The sequence below is a fragment of the Carcharhinus amblyrhynchos genome, chromosome 5 (genome assembly GCF_965287045.1).
Source record: "Carcharhinus amblyrhynchos chromosome 5, sCarAmb.v2.hapA, whole genome shotgun sequence".
NCBI lineage: Eukaryota > Metazoa > Chordata > Chondrichthyes > Carcharhiniformes > Carcharhinidae > Carcharhinus > Carcharhinus amblyrhynchos.
Window position 1 is genome coordinate 100,315,454 of NC_137328.1, and position 27,802 is coordinate 100,343,255.

Here is a 27,802-nt window from a genome sequence, read left to right on the forward strand (position 1 = left end):
GGGAAACTTCCACACAGTATCTTCAAGCACCTTCAGGATTTTACATATTTCCATGAGCATACCTCTAAATTCTAGGAAAGATAGCACAATACACTCCTGGGACAAATCCCTCATCCCCAAGAACCAGTTTAGCGAATTTTTGTTGCACTCCTTCTATAAGGCAACTTTATCCTTTCTGAGGTAAGACCAAAAACCGTGCACAGTACTTTGTCAACTTGCCTTTCCTCTTCACAAATTCAATATCAATTACATCGTGTTTCTAATTGCAGTGTCGTTTTGCTTTCTCTTGGTTGGCAAGAGTGTCTGTAAAAACTCACAAGTTCCTTTTATTTATTTGTAGGATATGGGCGTCACTGGCTGGCCAACATTTATTGCCCATCCCTAGTTGCCCGAGAGCAGTTCAGAGTCAGCGTATTGCTGTGGCTCTGGAATCACATGTAGGCCAGATTGGGTAAGCACGGCAGATTTCCTTCCCTAAAGGACATTATAGAGATTTATAAGATCATATGGGGCATTGATAAGTTTAAAGTTTATTTATTAGTGTCATAAGTAGGCTTACATTAACGCTACAATGAAGTTACTGTGAAAATTCTCTAGTTGCCGCACTCCGGTATTGAGGGAGAATTTAGCATGGCCAATGTACCAGACCAGCACATCTTTCAGACTGTGACACTGTAGCACCCAGAGGAAATCCACACAAACATGGGGAGAATGTGCAGACTCCACATAGACAGTGACCCAAGCTGAGAATTGATCCCTGGCATGCGAGGCAGCAGTGCTAACCACTCTGCCGCCCATTGCCAAGGTCTTTTCCCTAGGGTAAGGGGGTCCAAAACTAGGGGACATATTTTCAAGTGAGAGAGGAAAGATTTAACACAGAGGGTGGTGCCTATGAGGAATGAGCTGCCAGAGAAGAGTATAATTACAACATTTAGACCAGCACATGGATAGGAAAGGTTTAAAGGACTATGGGCCAAATGCAGGCTTTTGGGACTAGTTTAGGAAACAAACAGGGTATATCTTTGATTTGATTTATTATTGTCACCTGTATTAGCGTACAGTGAAAAGTATTGTTTCTTGCACGCTATAAAAAGCATACTGTTCATAGAGAAGGAAACAAGAGAATGCAGAGTGTTACAGTCATAGCTAGGGTGTAGAGAAAGATCAACTTAATGCAAGGTAAGCCCATTCAAAAGTCTGATAGCAGCAGGGAAGAAGCTATTCCTGAATCGGTTGGTACGTGACCTCAGACTTTTGTATCTTTTTCCCAACAGAAGAAGGTGAAAGACAGAATGTCTGGGGTACATGGGGTCCTTAATTGTGCTGGCTGCTTTACTGAGGCAGTGGGAAGTATAGACAGAGTCAATGGATGGGAAACTGGTTTGTGTGATGGATTGGGCTACATTCACGACCTTTTGTAGTTCCTTGTGGTCTTGGGTAGAGCAGGAACCATACCAAGCTGTGATACAACCAGAAAGAATGCTTTCTATGGTGCATCTGTAAAAGTTGGTGAGAGTTGTAGCTGACATGCCAAATTTCCTTAGTCTTCTGAGAAAGTAGAGGCATTGGTGGGCTTTCTTAACTATAGTGACACCATTGGGGGTGGGGGGGGGGGGAAACCAGGACAGATTGTTCGTGATTGCAGCGACTCTAGTAAGAGTTAAATAGGTTTTTCCCCTGACAATCCTCAATGGCTTCACAGACATCAATCAGTAGATTCCAAATAAATGCCAGATATTTTTATTCAATTCGAATTCCACCATCTGCTGTGATCAGATTCAAACCTGCGCCCCCTGCAACATTAGCTGAGTTCCGGGATGAACAGCCTAGCTATAGTACTACTAGGCTATCAGCTCCCCTGTCTGGGGCACAACTTCCCACCCACCTTTAGAGTGTAAAGCCACACTCTGTCCTGCAGAGGGGGCACCATGGCCAAAGGGGTGACGTGACGTTAGTTTGACGTTAGGCGCTTCCGACTGATGTCAGCACGCTGCGGGGACGTCGGGCGGGCAGAAACTAAGATGGCGGGCGGCGTTCCGCTTGTAAAGTACAGCCGGCTTGTCGCCGTTGTTTCTCGGTTTGATGGAGCGCGAAGTGAATTGTGCTTGCGGGAAGGGTGCAGTGGGTGCTGGGCAGTAACGTGATTTATTTGCTTTTTTTAGGTTTGTCATGTGAGGGCCAGGGTCAAATCTCGTGCTTGAGTTGGGAGCTGGGCCCCTTCTGGTTGATTTTCATGGTAAGCCAGAGAAGGGGGAAAGTGAGAGAGAGCCCCGGGCCTCCCGCTCCAAAACACCCCATAATGTGCATTAAGACAAGGGGACTGGGACGGGAGCGGCAGCTTGTCTGGCAGGAGGCAGGGCAATGTTCTGGGTGTTGATAAGAATTGAGTCCCGATCTACTCGAAATGTTAACCTGCATCTCTCCCTGTGTATCTCCAGTATTTTCTTTTGATTTTTATTTATTATTGTCGCATGTATTACTATACAGTGAAATGTATTGTTTGTTGCATGTTGTACAGACTGTTTTCTGTCCTATTTCCAGTTTTGATGTGGATATGCTGGTGTTGGACTGGGGTAAAAACAGTAAAAAGTCTGACAACACCAGGTTTAAGTCCAACCGATTTATTTGATAGTAAACTCAAGCTTTTGGGGTTTGTCCCTTCGTCAGGTGAATGGAGAGTTCTGGCCTCAAACAGAGCATATAAAACACAGACGGTTTACGGATTACTGATTAGAATGTGAGTCTTCACACCTAACCTGCTGTTCAAGTCCTAAAGTGGCCGACAATGTGAGTGGAAGGAGCACTGATCACAGGTTAAAGAGATGTGTATTGTCTCCAAACTGATCACAGGTTAAAGAGATGTGTATTGTCTTGGAGACAATACACATCTCTTTAACCTGTGATCAGTGCTCCTTCCACTCACATTGTTGGCCACTTTAGGACTTGAACAGCAGATTAGGTGTAAAGATTCGCATTCTAATCAGTAATCCGTAAAGTGTCTGTGTTTTATATGCTCTGTTTGAGGCCAGAACTCTCCATTCACCTGACGAAGGGACAAACCCCAAAAGCTTGAGTTTACTATCAAATAAATCGGTTGGACTTAAACCTGGTGTTGTCAGACTTTTTACTCTATTTCCAGTTTTGCAGTTGGGCTCAACAAGTAGTTAAGGCAAACAGCATTTTGGCCTTTATTGCAAGGGGGTTGGAGTTTAATGATAGAGAGGTTTTATTGCAATTGCACAGGGTGTTGGTGAGGCCTCACCTGGGGAACAATGTATAGCTTTGGTATTCCCCCCCCCCCCCCCAATATTAATAAGGATATAGTGGCATTGGAGGCAATCAGAAGGAGATTCACTAGGCTAATTTCTAGGATGAAATGGTTGTCCTATTAAAAAAGTCTAAATGCCTTAGTCTGCGTACCTTGGAGTTTAGAAGGGTGAGAGGTGTAAAACACACAAAGTAGGAGTAGGCCATTTGGCCCTTCAAGTCTGCTCAGCCATTAATTTTGATTGTGGTTGATCATTGAATTCAATGTTCCAATTTCCCCATCGCTTGATCTCTTTAGCCTCAAGAGCTATATCTAATTTATTGAAATCAGACAATGTTTTGGCATCAACGACATTCTTTAGTCGCGAATTCCACACGTTCACCATCCTCTGGGTGAAGAAATTTTTCTTCACCTCAGTTCTAAAAGGTTTCCCCTTGTTCTCAAACAATGACCCCTCGTCCAGGAGTTCCCCCACCATTAGGCACATTCTTTCTGAATCTACCCTATCTAACCCTGTTAGAATTTTAAAAGTTTTATGAGATTCCCTCCTCAGTCTTCTAAACTCTAGTGAGTGTAATTCTAGCCAAATTAGTGTCTCATATGACAGACCTGCCATCCCAGGAATCAGCCTAGTAAATTTTTGCTGTACTCTTAGCTTAATCAAACATATAAGACCCCGAAGGAGCTTGACAGGGTAGATGGTGAAATGTTGTCACTACTGAGAGACTCTCGAACGAAGGGACATACAGATAAGATAATAGGCCAATCATTTAAAACTTGAGATGTGTAGAAATTGCTCCTCACAGAGGGTGCTGAATCTCTGGAATTCTGTGCCCCAAGGTGTGGTGGAGGCTGGATCATTAGAATTATTTAAAGTGGAAGTGGATAAATATTTGATAGCCCACTATTTATTGATCTATGAGGAAATGGCACAAAGGAGTTGGGGCTGGTATAGATTGGCCATGATTGTATTAAATGGTGGGGCAGGCTTGACGGCCCTGGTGGCCTACTCCTATTTCTTGTGTTCTCTGACAAAGTAGGTCATGAAGCAGTCGTACTTTACAATTACCAACTCATTGTAAACAGTTGAAAGAGTTTTCTTTTCGTTATTTTTACTTCACTTTTAAAGTTACAAAGCCAATGCTCAAAGTGGACCAGGCAGACCCAAATCCATTCCTTGCTTGCTCCAAAAAAACAAATTCAAATTTCAGTTGAATCCAATTCATGGTCCCCACAAGAGAGACAAACAAGATCTAAGCTGACAAGATAGGGCCCCCTGTACATCATCCTGAGCTTGATTTTAACCAAAAGGCCACAAAGCAATTTAAACCAGTTGAAAAAGTGTCATGCCAGGTAGCATTACTGCAAATGTTTCCACTAAGCAACAAACTGCCGGTTTGTGTGCAATCACAACACAAAAGATAAATTAGATGTATGAAGGCATTATTAAATGGTTCAGTTCTCCCTTATCAGCTCAATGTATTGCAAAGGAAATTCATATTGTGTGTATGTGCACGTGTATACAAAGCATTCCACAAATTGGACTGATATTGACTTGTCAATATTGGAAGTACAATGTTTTGAAGTGCATTTGGATTAGGAGCGTCAAAGGTCCAACAGTCATCTTGTGTCTGGGAGCACTGTTAAATAGGGGTACAAAAGTTCCAAGAATACTGCATGGGTATATTTTGGAAACACTTTGAAAAGAGGCTGTAGGCAAGATTTGAGATTGATGGAACAACTTTGATTTGATTTATTATTGCCACGTGTGTTAGTATACTTTGAAAAGTATTGTTTCTTGCGTGCTATGTTGACAAAGCATACGGTTCATAGAGAAGGAAATGAGAGAGTACAGAATGTAATGTTACAATAATAGCTAGGGTGTAGAGAAAGATCAACTTAATGCAAGGTAGGTCCATTCAAACGTCTGATGGCAGCAGGGAAGAAGCTGTTCTTGAGTCGGTTGGTACATGACCGCAGACTTCTGTATCTTTTTCCTGACAGAAGAAAGTGGGAGAGAATGTCTGGGGTGTGTGGGATCCTTAATTATGCTGGCTGCTTTGCCAAGGCAGCGGGAAGTGTAGACAGAATCAGTGGATGGCAGGCTGGTTTGCATGATGGATTGGGCTACATTCACGACCCTGGGGTAACACAGGAAATGAGAAAGCTGTTTAGCCCCAAGAGCCTGTTCTGCTGTTAAATGAGATCATGACTATGACTTAACCCAGTATACCCATCTATATTCCTTGACAACTTTGATTAACAATCACATTTTCAGCTTTAAAATTAACAATTGATCTCGCAGCAATTTTATTTTATTCATTCTTGAATTGACATTTCAGAAGGGCTTTCCACCTTTTGTGTGTAGAACTGTTTCATGATTTCACCCCTGTGAAATTGTCTCTCTCAAATACAATTTATAGCCTATGCTCCCTGGTCCGAAGACTCCATAACAACACTTAAGCTTGGCACCATCCATGACAAAGCAGGCCACTTGATTGGCAAATCATCCACAAATGTTTCACTCCCTCTAGCAGCAGTATGTGCCATCATCAAAATGCACTGTAAGAACTTATCCAGACCTTTCAAAGCCGTGACTCCTACCATCTGAAATAACAAAGGCAGCAGACATATGGGAACACTATCACATGCAGCTTCCCCTCCAAGCCACTCACCATTTCACCTTGGAGCTATATAGCCTTTCCTTCATTGTTACTGGAACGCTTTCCTTCCTAACAGCAATGTGGGTGTACTTACACCACAGAGACTGCAGCAGTTCAAGAAGGCAGCTCTCGAGCACCTTCTCAGGGGCAATTAGGGATGGGCTATAAATGCTGGCCTATGATGTGTTGACCACATCTCTTGAATGAATAAAACAAACAGCAGAAGTAGTTTCTCTCTCATCTACCTTTGATCCCCTTAATATCTTTGAGTCAATCATCCAGAATCGTGTTGATTTCTCCTGCAATATCTGCTGACAATTTAAGCCTTGGAATCCCGGTATTGTGGTAAATTCACTCTGCACTCTCCTCCATGATCAGTATATCCTTCCTAAGATGTGCTGAGAGCTGCTGATAGTATGCTCGGTGGGATCTTTCCTAGGCTTTGTATAGCTGAAGCATGGCATCTACCCCCTTGAATTCTAATCTTCTAAATGTGAAGGCCAGCATTCCATTAGCCTCTTTAAATTATTTTCTGTACCTTTGCGTTACCTTTAAACGAGCTGTGTGCTATCACCCTGAATCTTTTAAACCTCACTAGCTTCTCACTGTTTCGAAGGTACACTGTTCTATCGTTTTCAGGCCCAGATTGGATGATCACTACATTTGACTACATTGAAATCCATTTGCAACAGGTTTACCCAATACTTTAGTCTATCAGTATTTTATAATTTTTTCCTGCTTCCACCTTCACTGCCTGCAGTGCCACCTTTGTGTCATTGGCAACTTTGGATGTGTAGCTTTCTAACCATCATCTAAGTCTTGAATAAAATATGTTGAATAGTTGAAGCTCTGAGGCAGATCCTTGTGGGACACGATGAGCCTTGTTTTGCCAATTAATATATCTACCTATTATCCCTGCTTTCGGTCTCCTGTGACTCAACCAATTTTCTAACCAGGTAAATAATTTACCTTCTATTCCATAGGTTTCAATTTTAGCAAATCTCTTTATGAAAGTTCACATAAGTAACACAATAGATGTTCTCCGCGTCATTCAGAAATTCAGATTCGTCAGGCATGACCTATCTTTTACAAATCTGTTGGGTTTCTTTGGCTGAACAACTTGAAAATGTTCAGCTAACCTATCCTTATTATCGCCACTAATAATTTCCCAATAGCAGATGTTAGGTTAATTGATCTATAATTGACAGGTCTTTGCTAATCCCACACTCTAAATGTGTACACACTGCTAAATGTGACTCATCACTCAATTATTATCTGATACAGAGCACTGAAAGTGATCTGGAAGTAAGCGAGATGAGGTTCTGCAGTGCAGTTGAACTGAAGGAACATTTTGACGCATTGAGAGGTCAGTTTCTGGAATGTTTTTAAGTGTACAATAGTAGAGTCAAGTGAAGCAGGGACGCAAACTGCAGTTTGACCCCTTTTAAGTCATCAGGTTCCAACGCCTTTGCTGCCACCATATTCTGACCCATCTTAAAGACACATTTAGTGTCTTTAAATGCCCCATCAGTGTCTCCAATGGCTCCTAGTTTCTGGACATGTTTCTGCTTAAAAACCTTCAAATATAACTGCTGCTTTAACATGTTGGACTGGGTACAAACTCTCCTTAATCATTCCTCATCAGAATCAAAAAATATGACACGTGAGTGAGTTTGCCATTTATACAGCCTTCATTAAACAAGCTTCCATGAATGCTGAACAAATTATCTTGTAAAATTTTAAACTAAATCCATAATTTCTTAACAGTCCTTTGGATAAAACAAAGAAACCTTTCAATACTTACAACATGAGGATAGGTACCCTTCAACTTTTATTGATACACGTGTACTGACATTCAGCAAACTAAACATATTCAGAGAGCATAGATGCGATTGAAGGTAAGAATTAACAGTTGGACCCAAGTTTTTCTGAGGGGCCTTGGCCTTGGAGCCAAAAAACTGAAGTGAAGGTATTAAAGTGACCAATTCTAATTGTGAAATGTGCATTTTAATTTTTGTAAAAAAATGCAGTTTTTAAAGCATTTTGATTTAATTGCTTTATGGACAGTGACAGACAATAGAGAATTTCATTGTTAGTTGAGGCAAACTGTAATACCAAAGTGAAGTTTGTTGATAGGAAGTATGTGTAACTTTATTGAAACTGTTAGTGGTATAGTTTCCTGTGCAAGCACAGGAGATGTAACCTCCTTCCTTCCTTCCTTCCTGTCCAGAGTTCCAAGCATTCCTTCCCAGTCAGACAGCAACTTACTTGTACTTTAAAGTTAATGTATGGTATTTGCTGCTTACAGTGTCATCGTCTGTACATTGGAAAGATTAAACATAGGTTGGGCGATTGCTTTGCAGAACACTCCTCTCACTCTAGCTTTTGGTCACCTGTCATTTTAATTCTCTGGCTTATTTTTATTTCTTTGTCCTTGGCCTCCTACACTATTCTAATAAAGCTCAGCGGAAATGTAAGCAACTTATCTCAACTTTTAATCTTCCATCCATTCATTCCACCCTAGACTATTAGAGATCTCCTCAGCCTTTTTACCTCTCTCCATATGTTTACTTCAGAGGCAATTTAGAGACTTAGATGATAGGAGAAAGAGTTACACATTCAAGTTTGTCAATGAAGCAATGACAGGTGGCATTGTAAGCAGTGTAGTCAGAAAAATAAAATTAGATATTAATAAATAAAATGAATAGCAAAACTGGTAATAGAATTTCAATATAGGCAAGTGTCAAACAATCTTTGGACCTAACAGGGCAGCTCAGGCTGCTTTCTAAGTGATAAAAAGCTAGAAGTAGTTGGGATCCATATACATAGATCATCAAAATCAAAAAAGTTGGTGGAATGCCTACCTGTTATAGCCAGAAGCTGAATGCAAAAGATTGGTTCGATGTCGTGCTGCAGAAATTACAAATCCTGGTTAAACCACATCCCGAGTACTCTGTTCCTGGGCATTGCATCTTTTGAAAGGAGTGCAGCATTTGTTGTTTATAATGATACTCGACTTCAAAGAGCAAATTACGAGGAGAAATTGCACAAACTACATTGCATCTCCTGCAATTTAGACAATGGGTGAGGTGATTTGATAGGTATAAACATATTTCTGCTGGTTGGGTCATGTAGGACAGGCACATTGTCCAAAAATGAGAGCCAGACCTTTCAGGAATACATTTAGGCAACACTTCTACATGCAAAAATTTGGTAGAAGTTTAGAACCATCTCCCACAAATGACACTGCAAGCTAGGTCAGTTGTTAACTTTGAAACTGAGATTGTTGATTTCTGTTTGCCAAAGGTATTGAGGCATATGGAGTTAGGACACTAGTCAGCCATGACCTAATTGAATGGCAGAACAGGCAGGTTTTGCTCTGTGTTGCAGGAACAGCCCACACCGTTCACTTCTCTGACAGATATCCACAGACTTCCCAAGGACTTGGTGGCAAAGATTCCCTCTGATTTGGCATCTGTTTCAGCATAACACCATCCACAGAGGACTATAGTCTGAGAGCTAGATAGTCTCATCAACTGGATTGATGAATCCTCACAGATATGCAGTCTAAACCAGGCAGTACAGAGCGAAATGTATAAATTAGATTGTGGAGGAGCATGGATCTTTGGCAGTAACTTTGGGATTGCTGTGTTTAACTGTAGATGTGTGTATTCCATAGAATGCTGAGAGATCTCTAATAGTGAATGCTGCTGATCTCTTTTTTCTCTTTGCAAATTCTGTGCTTTTACATAGAATATACATCAAAGAAACAGGCCTTTCACTTTGATCATAGTCATATTTATTTGTTTTAAAATTCATTTAGAATAAGGATGACCACCACAAAAATCTACAATTTCCATCCAAAACAAAGTGGTTGGCAGTGCAGTCTTGCTGCAGATTGTGACAATTCGAACGTGACAGGCAATTTACAATGGCCAAACGTGCTCTTGACTGCAGTTAGAGTTTTGTGAGGATAGGAATATGCCTGGTTCCTACACTGAGCTGGCCAGCAGGTTGGACTTGCAGGGGCAGAAAGCTAGTTTCTAAGTTGGGCTGCAAATTACCCCCTCTGATCCTGTTACTTTCCCACTGTCTCCTCATAACCTGTACTTCCTGATAACCTGCACATTTAAGGTGAGTAGACACCTGCAGGATGGTAACAAGGACAAATCTGCAACTTTAGTTGAAACTCTGAATGGAGAGAGTAGTAATACCATCAGATCAAGTTAACAGGGAGGTGGAACAGGGCTAAAACAAAACCCGGCAGATAAATTTTTTTATAGCTGCGTGAGGTAAGATAAGCTGAAAGGATGCGCAACAAATCCTTGGTGTTCCCGTGTCGCAAGTTGTCCACACTCCCAAAAGTGTTTCTTTCACCCCTCATTTACCTTGGACTTTTGGGTTCCCATCCTGTGGGTCCCTGGCCACGAATTGTACCTGCTGTGTTCCTACATCTGCCTGTGGTCAGAAAGTAGATCTTGGTCATCTTTGTGCAGGTCAAATGAGGTCCAGCTGTTGAGAACAACTGGGCCAAGGTTGGGTGGTCCACCTACTTCAAGGAATGGTGTGCATCATACGTACACGCTCTCGATTAATGTCTGAAAGATGTGGAAGGGTAACTTGTTTCAATAGCTCATATACCATTCATTTCATAATTAAAGTATTTGTTGTCAGTCCTTTGTTAATGTGTATCTTGAGGCATCTTGAGGAGAATTGTTTGGTAGAGCAGACGCAGCACGGTTTCGTTAAGGGGAAGTCGTGTCTAACTAATTTATTGGAGCTCTATGAGGATGTGTCTAGGGCAGTGGATAGAGGAGAGCCGGTGGATGTGGTCTTTCTTGATTTTCAGAAGGCGTTTGACAAGGTGCCTCACGAGGTTATTGCAGAAGGTCAGGGGGCATGGAGTTGGGGGTAGGGTGTTAGCATGGATAGAGGATTGGCTGTCAAATAGGAGGCAGAGAGTGGGGGTCAATGGGTGCTATTCGGATTGGCAGTTGGTGACTAGTGGAGTGCCTCAGGGGTTGGTGCTGGGGCCTCAGCTATTCACCATTTATATAGATGATCTGGAGGAGGGAACCGAGTGTATGGTGTCGAAATTTGCTGATGACACCAAGATTGGTGGAACAGCAAATTGTGCAGAGGGTGTGGAGAGTCTGCAGAAGGATCTAGATAGGCTGGGCGAATGGGCCAGGAACTGGCAAATGGAATTTAATGCTGGCAAATGTCAGGTTGTCCACTTTGGTAGGAAGGACTATTACTTACGTGGCGAAAAACTGCAGCATGCGACGGTGCAGAGGGACCTCGGGGTCCTTGTGCATGAGTCGCAAAAACCCAGCCTGCAGGTGCAGCAGGTGGTCAGGAAGGCGAATGGGATGCTGGCCTTCATAGCGAGGGGGATTGAATATAAAAGTAGGGAGGTCTTGCTGCAGCTGTACAGGGCACTGGTGAGGCCGCAGCTGGAGAACTGTGTGCAGTTTTGGTCGCCGCACTTACACAAGGATATTTTGGCCTTGGAGGGAATGCAGAGGAGGTTTACTAGGCTGATACCAGAGTTGAACTATGAGGAGAGGCTGAATAAACTAGGCTTGTACTCGTTAGAGTTTAGAAGAATGAAGGGAGATCTCATTGAGATGTATAGGATGTTGAATGGGATGGATAGGTTAGAGGTGGAGAGGCTCTTCCCACTCAGAAAGGACAGTAGGACTAGAGGGCACAGCCTCAGGATAAAGGGGGGGGGGGGGGGCGGTTTAGAATGGAGTTGAGGAGGAACTTCTTCACTCAAAGGGTGGTGAATCTCTGAAATTCTCTGCCCGTTGAAGTGGTGGAGGCTGCCTCGCTCAATATTTTTAAGCTGCGGGTTGATAGGTTTTTGATAGGCAAGGGGATTAAGGGTTTTGGGGAGAGGGCGGGAATGTGGAACTGAGCCACACAGATCAGCCATGATCTTATTGAATGGTGGGGCAGGCTCGAGGGGCTAGATGGCCTACTCCTGCTCCCATTTCTTATGTTCTTATGTACATTAATGAGCTTCCTTATACCTGGTGATGGAAACTGCTAAGAGAATGCAATTGGGTACTGGTTTGCAGTCACCTCAAATCTATGATCCCCAAGACTGGTAATTAATAGTTAATTAGAAGTCATGGAAGGTATCTGTTTGGTGGTTAGAATTGTGATTACCTCATGTACTTTTGAAATTACCCATCAGTTTCTAATGTGGTACCAGATGATTTTTTTTGCTGGGAAGTCCAATGATTTTTGATTTTTGCCTTCTGTATCAGCTTTCTAATTCAACAGAAAGTTTGAAAAGATGGTTGAACACTTAGAAAGTACAGGAAAAAGTCCTGCTGGCATATTCTTATGTACTTTGTTCTAGTAATCTCCTAAGTTTATTATATTTCTGATTTTATTTTAATTAAAATTTAATAATACCCGTTAAACCTAGTGCTACCAGATTTATTGTAGGAAATAAAACAATGTCACGGCCTGGAGCTATTCAAAAAGTTGCCTCACTACCGCCACCACCTCAAGGACAACTTGGGATGGACATGAAATGTTGGCCTAGCCAGCAATACTCACACCCTGTGAAGGAATGAAGAAAATAAAATGTCATGCTTTGCTGTGATTAAAAGCAAGTATTAGGTGTGGCTCAGTTGATAGCTTTCTCACTCTGACTCACAAGGTTCTGGGTTCAAGTCCCTCTTCAGGGTCTGAGTATAAAAGTCAAGACTGATCCTCCAGTGCAGCATTAAGGGAGCACTGCACTGCCTTAGGTACTGCCTCAAGACATTAAACTTGAGGACTCGTCCACCTACTCAGGTCGCTGTCAAGGACCTTGTGGCAATATTTCGAAGAGGAATAGGAAAGTGTTAACCCAGTAGCCTAGACAACATTTATCCCTCAAACATTTCGAAACAAAAAACAGATTATCTGGTCATTACTGCGCATTTGGATATCATGTTTCCTACATTGCAGCAATGACCACGCGTCAAAAAATAAATCACTTAATGTAAAGTGCTTGACTTCCGGTGGTTGTGAAAAGTTTAAATGCAAGTCTTTCTTTTAAAAGGCTGCTTTGTTCTGATTTTGTGCAGATTTAAGGTTTTAAGATGGCGACCACAGACGGGGACCTATACTCAGATCCTGATTCCGGGCTTCAGAATTTAAGGCAGAAGGTTAAAAATCTCCAGGAAGAATTAACATCTTGTAGAAGTCAGATTCACACTTTACAGAAAGAACTAAATCGCACAGAGTGTTACAATGAAGACCTACAAAAGCAGGTAAGTTTCAATATTGTCAGAAAATGTATACAGTGATGTCTGGTGTAATATTAAAAGTCTGAATGAAATGTGTCAAATGATAGCTTTTATGTCTCTACCTAATCTAGAATTGTTGCAGCGCAGGTGGAGGTCATTTGGCACATTATGTTGGCTCTCTGATGGAGCTATTCGTGTAGTGTCACTCCTGGCTTTTCTCTGCAGCCCTGCAAATATTTCCTTTTCAGATAAACATGCATTTCCCTTTTGAATGCCTCAGTTGACCCTGCTTACACCACATTCTAGACCCTGACTACTTGCTGCATGAAATTAATTTTCTTCATGTTGCTATTGCCTCTTTTGCCAATTGCCTTAAATCTTTTGCCTCTGGTTCTCAATCCTTCCTTCAGTAGGAACGGTTTATCCCTATCTACTTGTGATTTTTAATACTTCTATCAAATCTACTTTTGACCTCTTCAAGGAGAACTAACCCAACTTATGCAATCTCCAAGTAACTGAAGTTCCTCATCCCTGGAACCATGTGAATCTTCTCCTCGCCCTCTCTAATTCCTTCCTAAAGTGTAATGCACAGAACTTGATGTAATGCTTTGGTTGAGGCTGAACCAGTGTTTTATACAAGTTTCAACATAACCTTTGTACTCTATGCTCCAATTGATAAAACCCAGGATATCATATGCTTTAACTGCGCTCTCACCTTGTCCTGTCACCTTCAATGATTTATGCACATATACATTCAGGTCTTGCACCTACTTTAGAATTATACCCTTCATTTTATTTTATCCCTGCGTTCTTCCTACCAAAATTAATTACATTACACTGATTTCATTTGTCACTTACCTGTGCGTTCTACCATCCTGTCAAATCTACTCTTGATCTCTTCAAGGAGAACTGTCCCAACTTTTGTAGTCTTTAAGTAACTAAAGTTCCTTATCCCTGGAACCATCTTGTGAATCTTCTCTTGAAGGTATATGGTGGTTGAAGTTCTTCACCATCTTCCTCATGGTCGACAACACTTCCAAGTTTTGTATCCTTCAGAAACATTGAAATTGTGCACCCTAAGCCAAGGTCATTAATATGCATTAAGAAGAGCAGGAGTCCTAACGCTGATCCCTGGGGAACTCCACGATCAGCCTTCGTCCGCTCTGATAAATAACAGTTTACCACTAGTCTTTGTTTCCTATCACTCAGCCAGTTTTGCATCCATGTTGATACTATCCCATGACCTTTTTCACAAGACTTGAGCAATATCTAATACATTCTGGAAGTTCATTAACCCTTGTCAACCCTCTGAGTGTTTAACTAACTTGCAAATTAGTTAAACATGATTTGCCCTTAACAAATCTATTCTGGCTGTCCTTAATTAATCTTCAGTTTCCCAAGTGATTTTTAATATTGCCCAAAATTGTTTCTAAAGGCTTCCCTGCTAAGGATAAACTGACTGCCCTGTATTTGCTGGGCTGATCTTTACATCCTTTTGTTTTGAAGAAGTGCATAGCATTTGCAATTATCCAATCTTCTGGCACCCTCGAGTCCAAGAGAGATCAGAAAATTATGGCCAGTGCCTTTGCTACTTTCGCTCACTCCCTTCAATATCCTTGGATGCATCCAATCCAACCGTGGAACCTTATCAATTTTAAATATGGACAACCTCTACACTGCTGTCACCTGATTAATGCAGTTAATTAGAAAGCAGCAGCCTGTTATACTCTAATTTGTCCGCAATTTTAAATCTGATTCAATTTGCACTAAATTTTCACTTTGCAGCGTTAATTCAAGTACCGGAATAATTCAGTCTTTTTGTACAAAAGTGACTAAATTATGAGCAAGCCATTTGTAGCAGCTCTGCTGTGGCATTGTTCATTGAATAAGCTGTTTCCTGACATGTAATCATTGATTTAATGGTTGAATGAGAGCAATTGAAAAGTTTATGAATGAAGGTGGTCTTTTATGTTTAACATTTGTTAATATTATGTTTACATTTTAATTCTAAAAGCATTGCTTTAACAAAATGTTTGTTTATCTATGTACTCAGTTTCAAAAGTTGCCTTTTTAAAATTTAGGATAGTAGTGTGATGTTCCAAGTGAGTATAGGTGGATGGGTTTTAGATGGCTTGATAGCATTGAAATGGAATCATGGAACGTTGAGGAAGTGGTGCAAAGTGTGTGGTGTCATTTAGAAATGAAGCAGCATTAACAGGGTTCTTTGTTTTCAGAGTAGTGACAAGGTTTACTACAGGAATGTGGAAGAACAGTTTTAAGTGTAGAATTGATAGGGATGTTATTTTTGGGTGCAACAACTTTTGGAGTGGTGTGCTGGCAAGTTATTGGAGTGTTGGGGAGATGAGTTGCTAAGTGTCATCATCGGACTGAGGACTCCAGAGAATAGGAGCAGAGGGTTTATGGTCCTTGAGTACTAACTCTGATACTATTGGTAGAGGGTGTTGGAGGATGTGGCAGCAATAGGGTTTGTACATGTGTATAGGGATTGGAGGAGAGTGCAAGGATTGACCACCCTTTCAGGCAGTGAGTTCCAGTTTCCAATTTCACCCTCTGGGTAACTGGTTATTGACCCCTCTACAAGTGGTTGAGGGGTTTCCTTCCTATATACCCAATTTATGTCCCTTTTAATTTTGTACACCTGGATCAGGTCCCCTTCAGCCTTTTCTGGTCTAATGAAACAGCTCCAGCCTTATCAGTCTCTCTTCACAACTGAAGCACTCCAGCCCAGTTAATATCCTGGTGAATCTCCTCTGCACGCCCCCTAGTGCAGTCACATCCTTCCTATGGGGTGGCAATCAGAACTGCACACAGTATTCTAGCTTTGGCCTAATGAGCATTTTATTCAGCTCCATCATTACCTCCATACTTTTGAGACTATGTCTTAGCTAAAGAAGGCAAGCATCCTATGCGCCTTCTTAACCACCTTATCTGCCTGCCCTGCTGCCTTCAAAGATCTATGGACATGAACTCCACTGTTCCTCTGGTCCTGTACTTTCTAGGGTCCTACTGTTCATTGTATATCCCCTTGCCTTGTTAGTCCCCCCAGAAAAAGCAACCGCTCAAACTTTGTTCTGTTTTGCACATGGGTGACTTTTATATGCGTACTGACTAGATTAACCAACTTGGCAAGGGTAGTCTTGAGGAAGGATTAATAGTGTATGAGGGATTGGCTCCATAACATGCTGCTGTAAGAGACAATCAGAGAACTGGCTACTGTTACATCTGGTATTATCTAATGAAGAAGGATTGATAATGGCCTTGTAGTTAAGGATCCATTTGGAAGGAGTGATTTCAGCATGATAGAATTTCACATTCAGATTGGAACTGAGAGAACAGAATCACATACTTGAGTTTTAGCATTGGGCAAGGGTAATTATGCAGGCCTAAGGAAAGAGTTAGCCCAAGTGGACTGGGCAAGAGTACTAAAGAGGAAGTCTAGAAGACAGTGGCAGTTGTTAAAGATATCTCAATTAAGGTACCTTTCTGAGAGGAAGTGGAATTGTAAAAGGATGAAAAATCATCCATGGCTTAAGAATATCAAAGATAATATAAGAGTAAAAACAAGGACATGTAACACCACAAAAGTTAGTGGCAGCGTGGAGGATTTGGGAGAATTTCACACATCAACAAAAAAGTAACTAAATACAAGATCAAAAATGCTAAAATGGACTATGAAAGGAAGCTAGCTGAAAACATAAACACAACACCAGATGTGTCTGTAAAGAAGAAGAGAATAGTGAAAGTAGATGTTGGCCCTTTGGAGGATGGAAATGGTGGGGTAATAGTGGGAAACTTAGATGGCAAAGGCACTAAACCAATACTTTGTCTCTGCCTTTACAGTAGAATATAATTCTGTCCCAAAAACTGCAGTTAATACAATAGAACTTGGTGATGATACTATAACCAGGGAGAAGGTACTCAGTAAACTAAGGGCTTAAAATAGGTAAGTCCCTGGGATCTGATGGCCTGCACCCTAGGGTGTTAAAAGAGGAGACAACAGAGAGATGTATAAGTTATGATATTCCAAAATTCCCTGGATTCCAGAAAGGTACCAATGGACTGGAAACATGTTAATGTGACGCCATTATTCAAGAAAAGAGAGAGGCAAAAAGTGGGAATCTTGACCTGTGGTGGGAAAGTTGCTGGAGTTAATTGTTAAGGAGGAGGTGACTGAACATCTGGAAGAGCAAAGTTCAGTTCACCAGTGTGAGCACGGTTTTGTGAAGGGCAAGTCTTGTTTGACAAACCTGTTGGAGTTCTTTGAGGATGTAACCAGCAAGGTAGATAATAGGGGTCCTGTGGATGTGATCTCTCTGGACTTCCAGAAAGCATTTGATAAGGTGCCACACAAGAGACTTATTCAGAAGGTTTGACCCCACAGGGTTGGTGGTAGAGTAGTGGCTTAAATTGAGAATTGGCTGACTGATAGTTGGGATAAATGGATCCTTCTTCAGTTGGCGATCTGCATTAGTGGGGTCTCACGTGGTTCAGTTCTCGAACCGCAACTATTTACAATCTATATACAAGCAGGAACAGAGTGTAATTTGCTGACGACACGAAAATAGGTGGGAAAGCAGACTTTGATGAGGTGATAAAAAGCGTACAAATGGATGTTGACAGGCTAGAGGAGTGGGGCAGAATCTGGCAAATGGAGATTAATGTGGATAAATGGGAAGTTATCCATTTTGGCCAGAAAAATCAGGACAAATTACTATTTAAATGAGAAACAGATTCAAAAGGCAAAGGGATCTGAGTGTCCTTGTGCATGAGTCTCAAAGTGAGTATGTAGGCACAGAATGTTATCAGGAAGGCAAATGGAATATTGGCATTTATTGCAAAGGGTCTAGAATACAAAAACAGAAGTGTTACAATTGTGTAAGACCACGCTTGGAAGATTGTTTTCAGTTTTGGTCACCTCCTTTGAGGAAGGATGTAGTGGCACTGGAAACGGTTCAGATAAGGTTCACTGGATTGATTCCAGGTTTGAAGGGTTTGTCATATGAGGAGCAGTTCAGTAGCTTGGGCTTGTACTTGCTGGAGTACAGAAGAATGAGGGGGGATTTGATTGGGGTATATAACAGGATTTATAAAATAAATGTTAACCAAATGTTCCACCTTCTAGAACAGCCTAGAGCATAATTGTAGAGTAAGAGGGGGGAGGTTCAAGACACAGATAAGGAGAAGCTACTTCTCTGAGGGATGTGAAGCAATGGAACTCATTGATTCTGCATCCACTGCTCTCTGGGGCAATCATTGGATTCAAGAGAGAGATAAATATTTGATCAAAGTGGGATAAAGGGCTACGGGGAAAAGGCAGGGAAGTGGAGTTGGGATGAGATGGAGATCAACTATGATCATATGGAATGGCAGAGCGGGCTCGAAGGGCTCAATATGCCTACTCTTCTTGCCCCTATTTGATCAGCCCGTTCATTTTGTCCTGTAATTGAAGGCTTCCCTTCTCGCTAGTTCCTGCACCACCAAATTTCATGTAATCTCCAAATTTACCCATTTTACTCACACATTCATGTATGGATCATTAATGTGCACTATGAACAGCAAGGGACTTGGCACCAATCCTCGTGATATACTATTGGATACTGACTTCCAAAAACAATCTTCGACCATCATCCTCTGCCTTCTGCCACTAATCCAATTTTGGATCCAATTTGCCAAATTTTCTGGATCCCATGGGCTTTTACAAAGAATAGTGTAACACAGGAGCAGGTCCTTTGGCCCACCAAGCCTGCGCTGATGTGTGTTTTCTATCCCTCTTTTCACCTCCCATTCGTGTATCTTATCAAGGTAAGTCTTGAATGTTGTTAATGTGCCTGCACGACCTCCATTGGCAGTGTGTTCCAGAACCGGTCTCCCATAGAGGATCTTGCTTTAGTGAAACCCATGTAGGCTACATGAACTGCACTGCCCTCATCTGCACACCTAATCACCTTCACAAAAAATTCAGTGAAATTTTTTACACACCTGCCCCGACAAAGCCATGCTGATGACCTGTGATTAATCTTTGACTCTCCAAGTGGAGATTGATTGTGTCCCTTAGAATTTTTCTCAGTAATTTTCCTAACACTGATGTTAGACTCACTGGCCTGTAGTTACCTGGTTTATCTCTGCTTCCCTTCTTGAATAATAGTATCACATCAGCTATCGTCCTGTTCTCTAGCACCTCTCCTGTGACCAGAGAGGGTTTGAAAATGAGCGTCAGAGCTTCTTGCCCCTCACAGTAGCATAGGATACATCTAGTTTGGGCCTAAGGATTTATCCACTAAAACCTCATCTCTCCCAATGCTAGTTTGTTTAATTATATCACAGTACCTCTTCCTGTTTTTTTTTAATACCTACACTGTCGTTTAGTAGATATATAACTAACTAATAGATTAATGATAGACCTTTTTCATGCATTAATGATCATTATTGCTGACTGGTTGTAGAATGTTACCGCATAAAGTAGTTGAGATAATAACAAAGCTCCGTTTAAAGGAAGCTAGTGAGCTGCACGAGGGTTGTTGCAGTTAGCATATCTTCACACCCATACTGTTTTTTACTGTTTGGGGAAGTAGTAGAAGGATTTCCAAGCTGATTATCAACTCATTGAACCATCGTGAATGTGCTTTCCATGGGGAACAAGTCCTGGTGTTGAACTGAAATGCAGAGCTTCTTAGCCAGTGATGCTGGTGCTACCACTGCACCACAAGGCCTCCCCACCACCCAAGGGTAAAAGAGGTAGAAGGATTCACTGAAGGAGGAACATCAGATCAGTTGAGCTGAATGGCCTGTCTTTGTGCTAGAAATTCTATTTCATACTGATGCTTTAAAATAGCAGTTAAATATATCATCAACTGGTATTTTTAATAATTAAAAGGCATGCAAAGAAGTAAAACTTTGTTCCTGTTCGCAGGTTAAAGATCTCAATGAAAAAATCCATGAAAGAGAAAAGGACACAGTTGATGCAGGAGTTCAAACCTATCTTTGCACTTCTCATCACTATAAAGGTAGAAGTTGAGATTTGTCTTGGGCGAAATAAAACTTGACTACTAAGAGAGTGCTGAGAGACAGTTTTCTGTCTGCAACCTTCCTGATTGTTTCATTATGAGAAAAAATCAAGCTTATTCATCAGCTGCAATATTTTTAACTATTCAGAAGAAGTATTGGAAGTAATTCCCACGATTGGTTGACAGGTGCTTCTAGCAATTCCAGATCTGTTTACAATATTAGTAGTTTGATAAAGAAATTATAGTATAAAACCGATTTAGGAAAAGATAATTAAATGATTCAAATAAACTAGATATTGTAGAAACGCTAATGTGTGTTAATCTCATTACAGTACTTTGTCTTTCTGTTTTCTAGACTATTACCATAATGAAGCACAGGAATTTCACTGCCATTTGAATAGCGATCAGAATGGCAGGAATGATGTTTCAAGCCTTCAAATTCATGGAGCCTGTGGAAAAGACCAGGATCTAATTTGGGCCTCTGCTCAGTTTCAAACACAAACACATACAGCTAGCTACACAGGACAGGCTCAGACAGACAGCCAACAGTACACAGGACAAGTGCAGGCAGACAGCCATCAGTACACGGGACAAGTGCAGGCAGACAGCCATCAGTACACAGAACAGGTGCAGGCAGACAGCCATCAGTACACGGGACAGGTGCAGGCAGACAGCCATCAGTACACGGGACAGGTGCAGGCAGACAGCCATCAGTACACGGGACAGGTGCAGGCAGACAGCCATCAGTACACGGGACAGGTGCAGGCAGACAGCCATCAGTACACGGAACAGGTGCAGGCAGACAGCCATCAGTACACGGGACAGGTGCAGGCGGACGGCCATCAGTACACGGGACAGGCTCAGGCGGACGGCCGTCAGTACACGGCTCAGGCGCTGTTGGACTGCCATCAGTACACGGCTCAGGCGCTGGCGGACGGCCATCAGTACACGGGACGGGCGCAGGCTGACGGCCATCAGTACACGGGACGGGCGCAGGCTGACGGCCATCAGTACACGGGACGGGCGCAGGCTGACGGCCATCAGTACACGGATCAGGCGCTGGCGGACGGCCATCAGTACACGGGACAGGCGCCGGTGGACGGCCATCAGTACACGGGACAGGCGCAGGCTGACGGCCATCAGCACAAAGGGTATCCTGAGAAGTCAGATGGGTGTGTAGATTATAACACTGAAAATGCAGAGGTAGGTATTATTTGTCACGATTGAAACCAGAGTTAAGAGGAAAATATTAACATTTCCTAATTCTTTTTGTTATACTGTCTTATTGAAGTATTGATACTTGAATAAAATACACAATCAGCAATGCATGTAAAGGTATTATACCTTGTATCTTAATTGTGCTGATCAGGGTTACATAATTCTGTCAGTTTCCCTCATGATGCGAGGTTCACCTAAGATATAACTCAAATAGGTCTGCCAGTGTCTGAAGTGAATCGTTTTTAGGCTGGTTTTGAGGGGCAGTAAATACCTGTGCAAACACACCCACCAGCCTTCTGTATGAACCTCTTTCTCCAAATCCCTGACAGCAATTGGCAAGCCAAGAGAATTCGAATTCTAATCAGTGTTGTTAGGCAGCTAGTTGCAGGAATAATGCTGTGACTGGAGATGTGTGAAAATTCAGTTTTATCACTGTTGTTTACTACTATCACAAAAGCAACAAATCAGTTAGAACTGTATGATGCATCAGTGAACCAATACAACCAATCTTTTTAAAGAAAGCCAAGGCCAACTTTAATAATGAATGCACTTAATTGATCAAGCAACTGCCAAATGCCATCTCAAATGAGCAAACCGTACATCTAGAGTTCAAAGGTCGAATTGGGCGCAAGTTCATTGTGAGATCTATTCAAGTTAACTGCTAGCAGTTTTAGATTTTAAAGGCGTTTGCATATAATGTCACTCTTGGAGTTACCTGCCCGATTTTGTTTGCAGGCATATTGCCACAGGGCAGGTTATTGTACTGTGATAATTGAACCATCTATACAGTTCTTAAGCAAACACTTCCACATCTGCAATCTTTATCATAAATGACACTAATATACTGTAACAGCTATTAGTGGTATAGAAGGTTCCCTCCCCTCGCATATGATCGCTATCCCTTTCAAAACTACCATCGTTTATTTTCAAAATTTCGATGCTACCTCACCCTTACATTAACATCTGGTCCACCTCTCATTTAAAATTCTTTCGGGGATGTGGACATTATGACAAGGCCAGCAATTGTTACCCATCCCTAATTGCCCTTGAACTGAGTGGCTTGCTAGGCCATTTCAGAGGGTAGTTCAGAGTCAACCACGTTGCTGTGGGTCTGGAGTCACATGTAGGCCAGACCAGGTAAAGACAGATTGGTAGACAGTAAACCAGAAGTTTTTACAACACTTAGTTATGGTTGTCGTGGCCATTATTATTACTGAGACTAGCTTTATATTCTACATTTATTAATTAATTTCACTAGTTGCTATGATGGGATTTGAATGGTCCCCAGACCATTAACCAAAGTCTCTGCATTACTATTTCAGGAAGACTCCATTACACCACCATCTGTTTATGTTTAAATCATGACCTTGTTCCTTCATATCTTCTGAAATCCTACACACTGCATCCTGAACTTTCAACTCTTTGTCCCACCATTGGTAGCTATGCAGTTATCTGCCTGGGCTCCACACTTTGAAATTTTTGGCCTAAAGCCAATGTGCTTCTCCATTTTCCACTCTTCAAAATACACTTCTTTGTCCACAATTTGAGTCATTCCTCCCATTGTTTCTCCTTTGGTAGATGATTATTGTAGTGATGCAGTTGCACTTTGCCCAAAATTAAACCATGAACCATTATCAATGGTAGTCAAGATAAAATAAGTTCAGCAAGCCTGGAGATCCAAGAGGTGAAATGCTTTAGTCCATTTATTAAACCAATGTTGTCTTGCCTTTCAAGGACTTGGAAAATACATCATTAGCAGACAGTTTACGTGCTACTGCAGAAGCTGCTATGTCACAGACGGGTTTCACCTATGATGAAAGCAGTGGGTTGTATTATGATTACAGTACTGGCTTCTACTATGATTCGGTAATGTTTACTACTACATCTTGTCCTTAAATGTTCCCTTTGTTTTGGTATTGAATTCACATTTTAATAAACCAGTACTTTTTAAAATAACTATTAATGGGCTGTATTTTATAACAAAGATATTGAAATTAAAAAATGAAAGTATGTTGATCTGTACAAGACTTTAGGCATAGTTTGAGTAACTGGATAGTTTTTAGCACACTTTTTTAAAAAGATATTGGAACCGTAATGGAGATGTAATTTGGATTTGTAGGAAGGAGAAGAGAAATTTGTTATAATATGCTGAATAGATTAAAGTTGCATTCATTGCAACAAAGGATGCATTTGATTGGAAGTGCTTCAAAAATGCAAATAGATTGTTTCCAATGTCTGGTGAATTTAGGGAATTAGAAATAAATGGGATGAGGATGTGTGTGAAATTATAAGATCTTTTATACAAAAGGTTATTAGAATATGTAATGTATTATAAGTGACTACTGAAGAAGAGTCAATGATGGCAGTTAATCTAAGTTTGGAGAAACTTCAGGAACAAAAGTATTGAAAGATATGGAAAAAGAAGGAAATGAGGTTGGCGTACAATAGAAAACTCTTATGTTGCTGGCTCAGAGGTCTGTTTCTGTGCTAAACTTTCCATGATCTCCATTCTATAAAGATGCATGCACTTGTTTTTAAATATTTTCTATAAGTATTTTACAGCTGCATGTTTTGATGTTTGGTTTTTATAATTTGCTTATCAAACCTTGAATCCAACCAGTCTGAGTCAACTTAATCCATAAGCAATATAGGTGTCCTTGCAAAATTAATGATCAGGTCTTACATAAACCTGTGTTATAGAATTATGGAGCTCAAGAAGAAGCCATTTGGTCCACCTTGCCTGTTGTCTGAATTAGTCCAAATCCTTTGTGTTCCAGATCATAATTTAAGAACATAAGAAATAGGAGCAGGAGTAGGCCATCTACCCCTTCGAGCCTGCCCCGCCATTCAATAAGATCATGGCTGATTTGAAGTGGATCAGTTCCACTTTCCCGCTTTCTCCCCATAACCCTTAATTCCCCTGTCTATCAGAAACCTATCTACCCATGACTTAAATATATTCAGCGAGGTAGCCTCCACCACTTCAATGGGCAGAGAATTCCAGAGATTCACCACCCTTTGAGTGAAGAAGTTCCTCCTCAACTCTGATCTAAACCCGCCCCCCCCCCGCCCAACTTTGCTAAGTGAAAATATTTCTCCATATCTCCCACAGCTCTTTTGATAATTATTTTAGTTCTACGTCTTTGGGTTACCAGCCTTCCTGCCAGTGGATTGGTTACTACCTATCTACTCTATTAAAACCCCCTTGTGATTTTGAACATTCCCGTTCAATATATCAGACTGCTGTAAATTTGCAATACCATTTATAATTTCAAATTTGGATGCATTGGTCATTTTAAAAAGAGTACAATTGTAATGTTGAAAATTGTTTAGTAATGGCTTCGCTGTACTTCTCTGATAGCCCTGCTGACCTTCTATTTGTGAGTAGCTGAGCATTATAGTCTAGAAAAATCCTAGGATCAATTAGCAGTTTGACCCATAGTCTATTCACTGAGCTGATGATAATTAGGGAGAGGCTGCAGTTGGGAGCAGCACTCTGGAGCTGGAAAGAAAGGAATTGGCCAGAACCCTGTTCTGACTGTTTTCAACTAAGCACTGTTGGAAATACACGTGTCTGAATGCTCCCAAAGGATAGAAGCACATAACTGTGGTACATCACATTTAAAATAGCTTGCTCTCTGTTTCACATAGCTCAAGAATAATAGTCACATGAAAACGTACCCAGTAATGGGTCAATACTTTCAGGACAGGCAAGGTGAGGGCATAAAATAACAAAAAAAAAGCATTGTTTATTAATGTCACTTTTTTAAACATCCCCTTTACTTCACTTATTTTGTCTCTTACTACTTCTGGCCCCATTTCAACCAGAAAAAACATACGGGTTGCTTGCTCTTGACTAATCCCACCTGAGATGTGCTGCTATGCTCATAGTTGGCACACCCATTATTCACCACCTATGAAAGTATCTGGTCCCTGCCTGATCCTTTTTTTCTCTCCACCTTTACCAGAATTTTCCATTTAGAATCACAAAGTTCTCTGTGTGCTTCTGCATATAGACTTACCTATTATCACCCTGTGATGAAGCATGTTAACACATCAATATATTACCAAAATTTGTAACCAGTTATTTGTTTATATTGTGAAGACAAGTCAACTTTACTATGACCCAAACACTGGAATTTACTATTATTATGATGCTGAGAGTGGCCTGTATCAGTTTCATTCTCGAGTGGATCTACTGGCATACTGCACAACAGATATAACAAAAAAGGTTAAGAAAAAACGCAAAGGAGTGGAAAAGCTTGCATCAAAGGAAGAGAAGGTATGTTACATTTAGATGTATTTAATGTGACTGTGATTAAAATTAATGTAATTCAACCTGCAAAGCTGCACACTAGAGGAATAAATTAATTACCTTTTAAGAGTTCAAACTTGTTAGTCTCTTAAGATCCAAGTGGAGTTTCTTGCACACTTTTATGCCATGAATGACTCCATGACTTTTAAGTAGCCTCATCCTGATATCCCACCTTCAGTGTTAATCCCTGTCATTGGTAGTGATGTCTAACTGTTAACTGTTACATTTTCTGTGCAAAGTTAATATTTCTGAAAAGCTTAACAAAGCTACATGAGCATGACTTTCACATCTCAGCATCCAGCTAGTTGAGAAGAATTGGAATTTGTCATAAAAATCCATTTTAAACCCAGTTTTGTTGAAGCATTTCCAGAGATTTGTCAGAAACTTTGAAGTGACTCAGCTATGGGGATATCTTGGTATAGAATTATAGATTTTTTACATTTACCAAGAAACAGTGCCACTTTTGGAATAGATAAATAGTAAGCATGTGCTAGACAGACTGCAGATATTAGGAACTCCTTGCAAGCAACATGGTGATTAAAATGCATAAGTACCAATATCCTCTGAACACAGCCTGTTGCACACTGTCTTTCCCTCTGCAACCCAATCATAGTAAGCACAAAACAATGAATAAAAGAGCCATGTCCTCAATCATGGACTCCAAATGGTGCCTTCTAACTGCGGTTGTTCCAACATTTGCACTTCCTTGTCGGCTATATGACAGACGTGCTTCTGGTGTGATGCAAGGACTGAAAAAGGAAAGCTTGAAACCTTAAGTTGGATTTCCAAGTCCAATTCCTTGTACCAGCTTTATTCAACTCCAGCTCCTTTATTCCACTCCTCTTGCGAAGGTTTTGGCTGAGATATGACTGCTGTGAAGCTGACTATACTAAGTAGTAAGATAATGTGAAAGGAGCCCTTGCACACTGTTGCCTCCCTCCCTTTTTACTTCAATGAGTTCTATCTTTCAGCTCGGTCCTTAGTCTTACATGTGGACTGTTCCCTTTCATTACGTGTAGAAACTCAAACCAGGCAAATAACAAAAGGACTGATCATCTTTTGAAGCCATATTAAGCCGCATGATACCTAACACTGAATAGAAAGCACTATTTTAAAAATGAGGAAACCTCGGTCTGTACATTTCTCCTGAGCTTTATGATGACCTGGTATCTTGGAACCAATATCAACAAGATTCTTTGGTAGTTTTCCATCCCAGTCAATCCTCTGTTATATATCAAAACAACAGTACTTCCATCTATCCAACGGTATGTGTGCTTCAAATAGCCCTCTACCCTATCTAGAAAAGAACATTGGTGATTCTTGAGTGATTTTCTTTTTAAGACCATTGTTATTTCTCTTCATTCTTGTCCATCCCATATCTAATCTAGAGCAACTTTTAGGTGTCAGCCATGAATGTGGTCCAGATCTATGGACCACCCTGGTGTTTTATAAATGGCATAATATGTACTCCATTTTCTTCATTCATTAAAACTGCCCACCTGTGCAATATTTTCTGCTGGCTTTTCCAACTTGAAGATGTCAGATGACAGTTCATCATAATGCTATTTCAGACCTGAGGATATGGTGAGCTAGAGCAGTGTCTCCGATCACATAACTAACTGTAATCAAGTATTATCACTTTTACATTTTCAGTTGGAAAATATCACAATTCCTGTTTTGCAGAATGATTGTTGGAACATAACTTTTCACTAGCAGAAACTTGTGAAAATATATTTCAGTTTTTCATCTATTAGTCTTGAGATACATCTTGATGGGACAACATTTTGAGTAAAAGAGCAGTCAATGGCTTGTATATGATCTGTGCATGCTGCATAAAATTATTAATATTAGATTTGAATGGAAATGATTTCATTTTTTGCATTTCCATTTCTTTCAGAATCATTTTCCATTTTCTTAATTTGTCTAATATGGCATTTTTGTAAAATAAGAAATAGGAGCAGGTGTAGGTCATCCAGCCCATTGAGCCCAGCCCTCCATTCTGATCTGATTCTGGCCTTAATTCCACTTTCTTGCCTATCTCCATAGCAATTGACTCACTT

At 41.0% G+C, this 27,802-nt stretch overlaps 1 protein-coding gene across 4 annotated transcripts in view; it reads left to right on the plus strand.

Annotated features, from left to right (window-relative positions):
* Positions 1-1,986: 1,986 nt before the first annotated feature.
* Positions 1,987-27,802, plus strand: part of aggf1 (angiogenic factor with G patch and FHA domains 1) — a 47,559-nt gene continuing 21,743 nt past the window's right edge. For 2 of the 4 annotated variants that reach the window (XM_080189321.1, XM_080189323.1), the window contains exons 1-6: positions 2,006-2,236; positions 13,023-13,208; positions 20,116-20,209; positions 20,565-21,412; positions 23,162-23,293; positions 25,533-25,709. In XM_080189321.1, the coding sequence (XP_080045447.1) occupies positions 13,038-13,208; positions 20,116-20,209; positions 20,565-21,412; positions 23,162-23,293; positions 25,533-25,709 (1,422 nt within the window). In that variant the 5' untranslated portion in view covers positions 2,006-2,236; positions 13,023-13,037. Of the gene's footprint in view, positions 2,237-13,022; positions 13,209-20,115; positions 20,210-20,564; positions 21,413-23,161; positions 23,294-25,532; positions 25,710-27,802 lie in introns of all 4 variants that reach the window. The other 2 variants (XM_080189319.1, XM_080189320.1) reach the window with 2 other exon arrangements.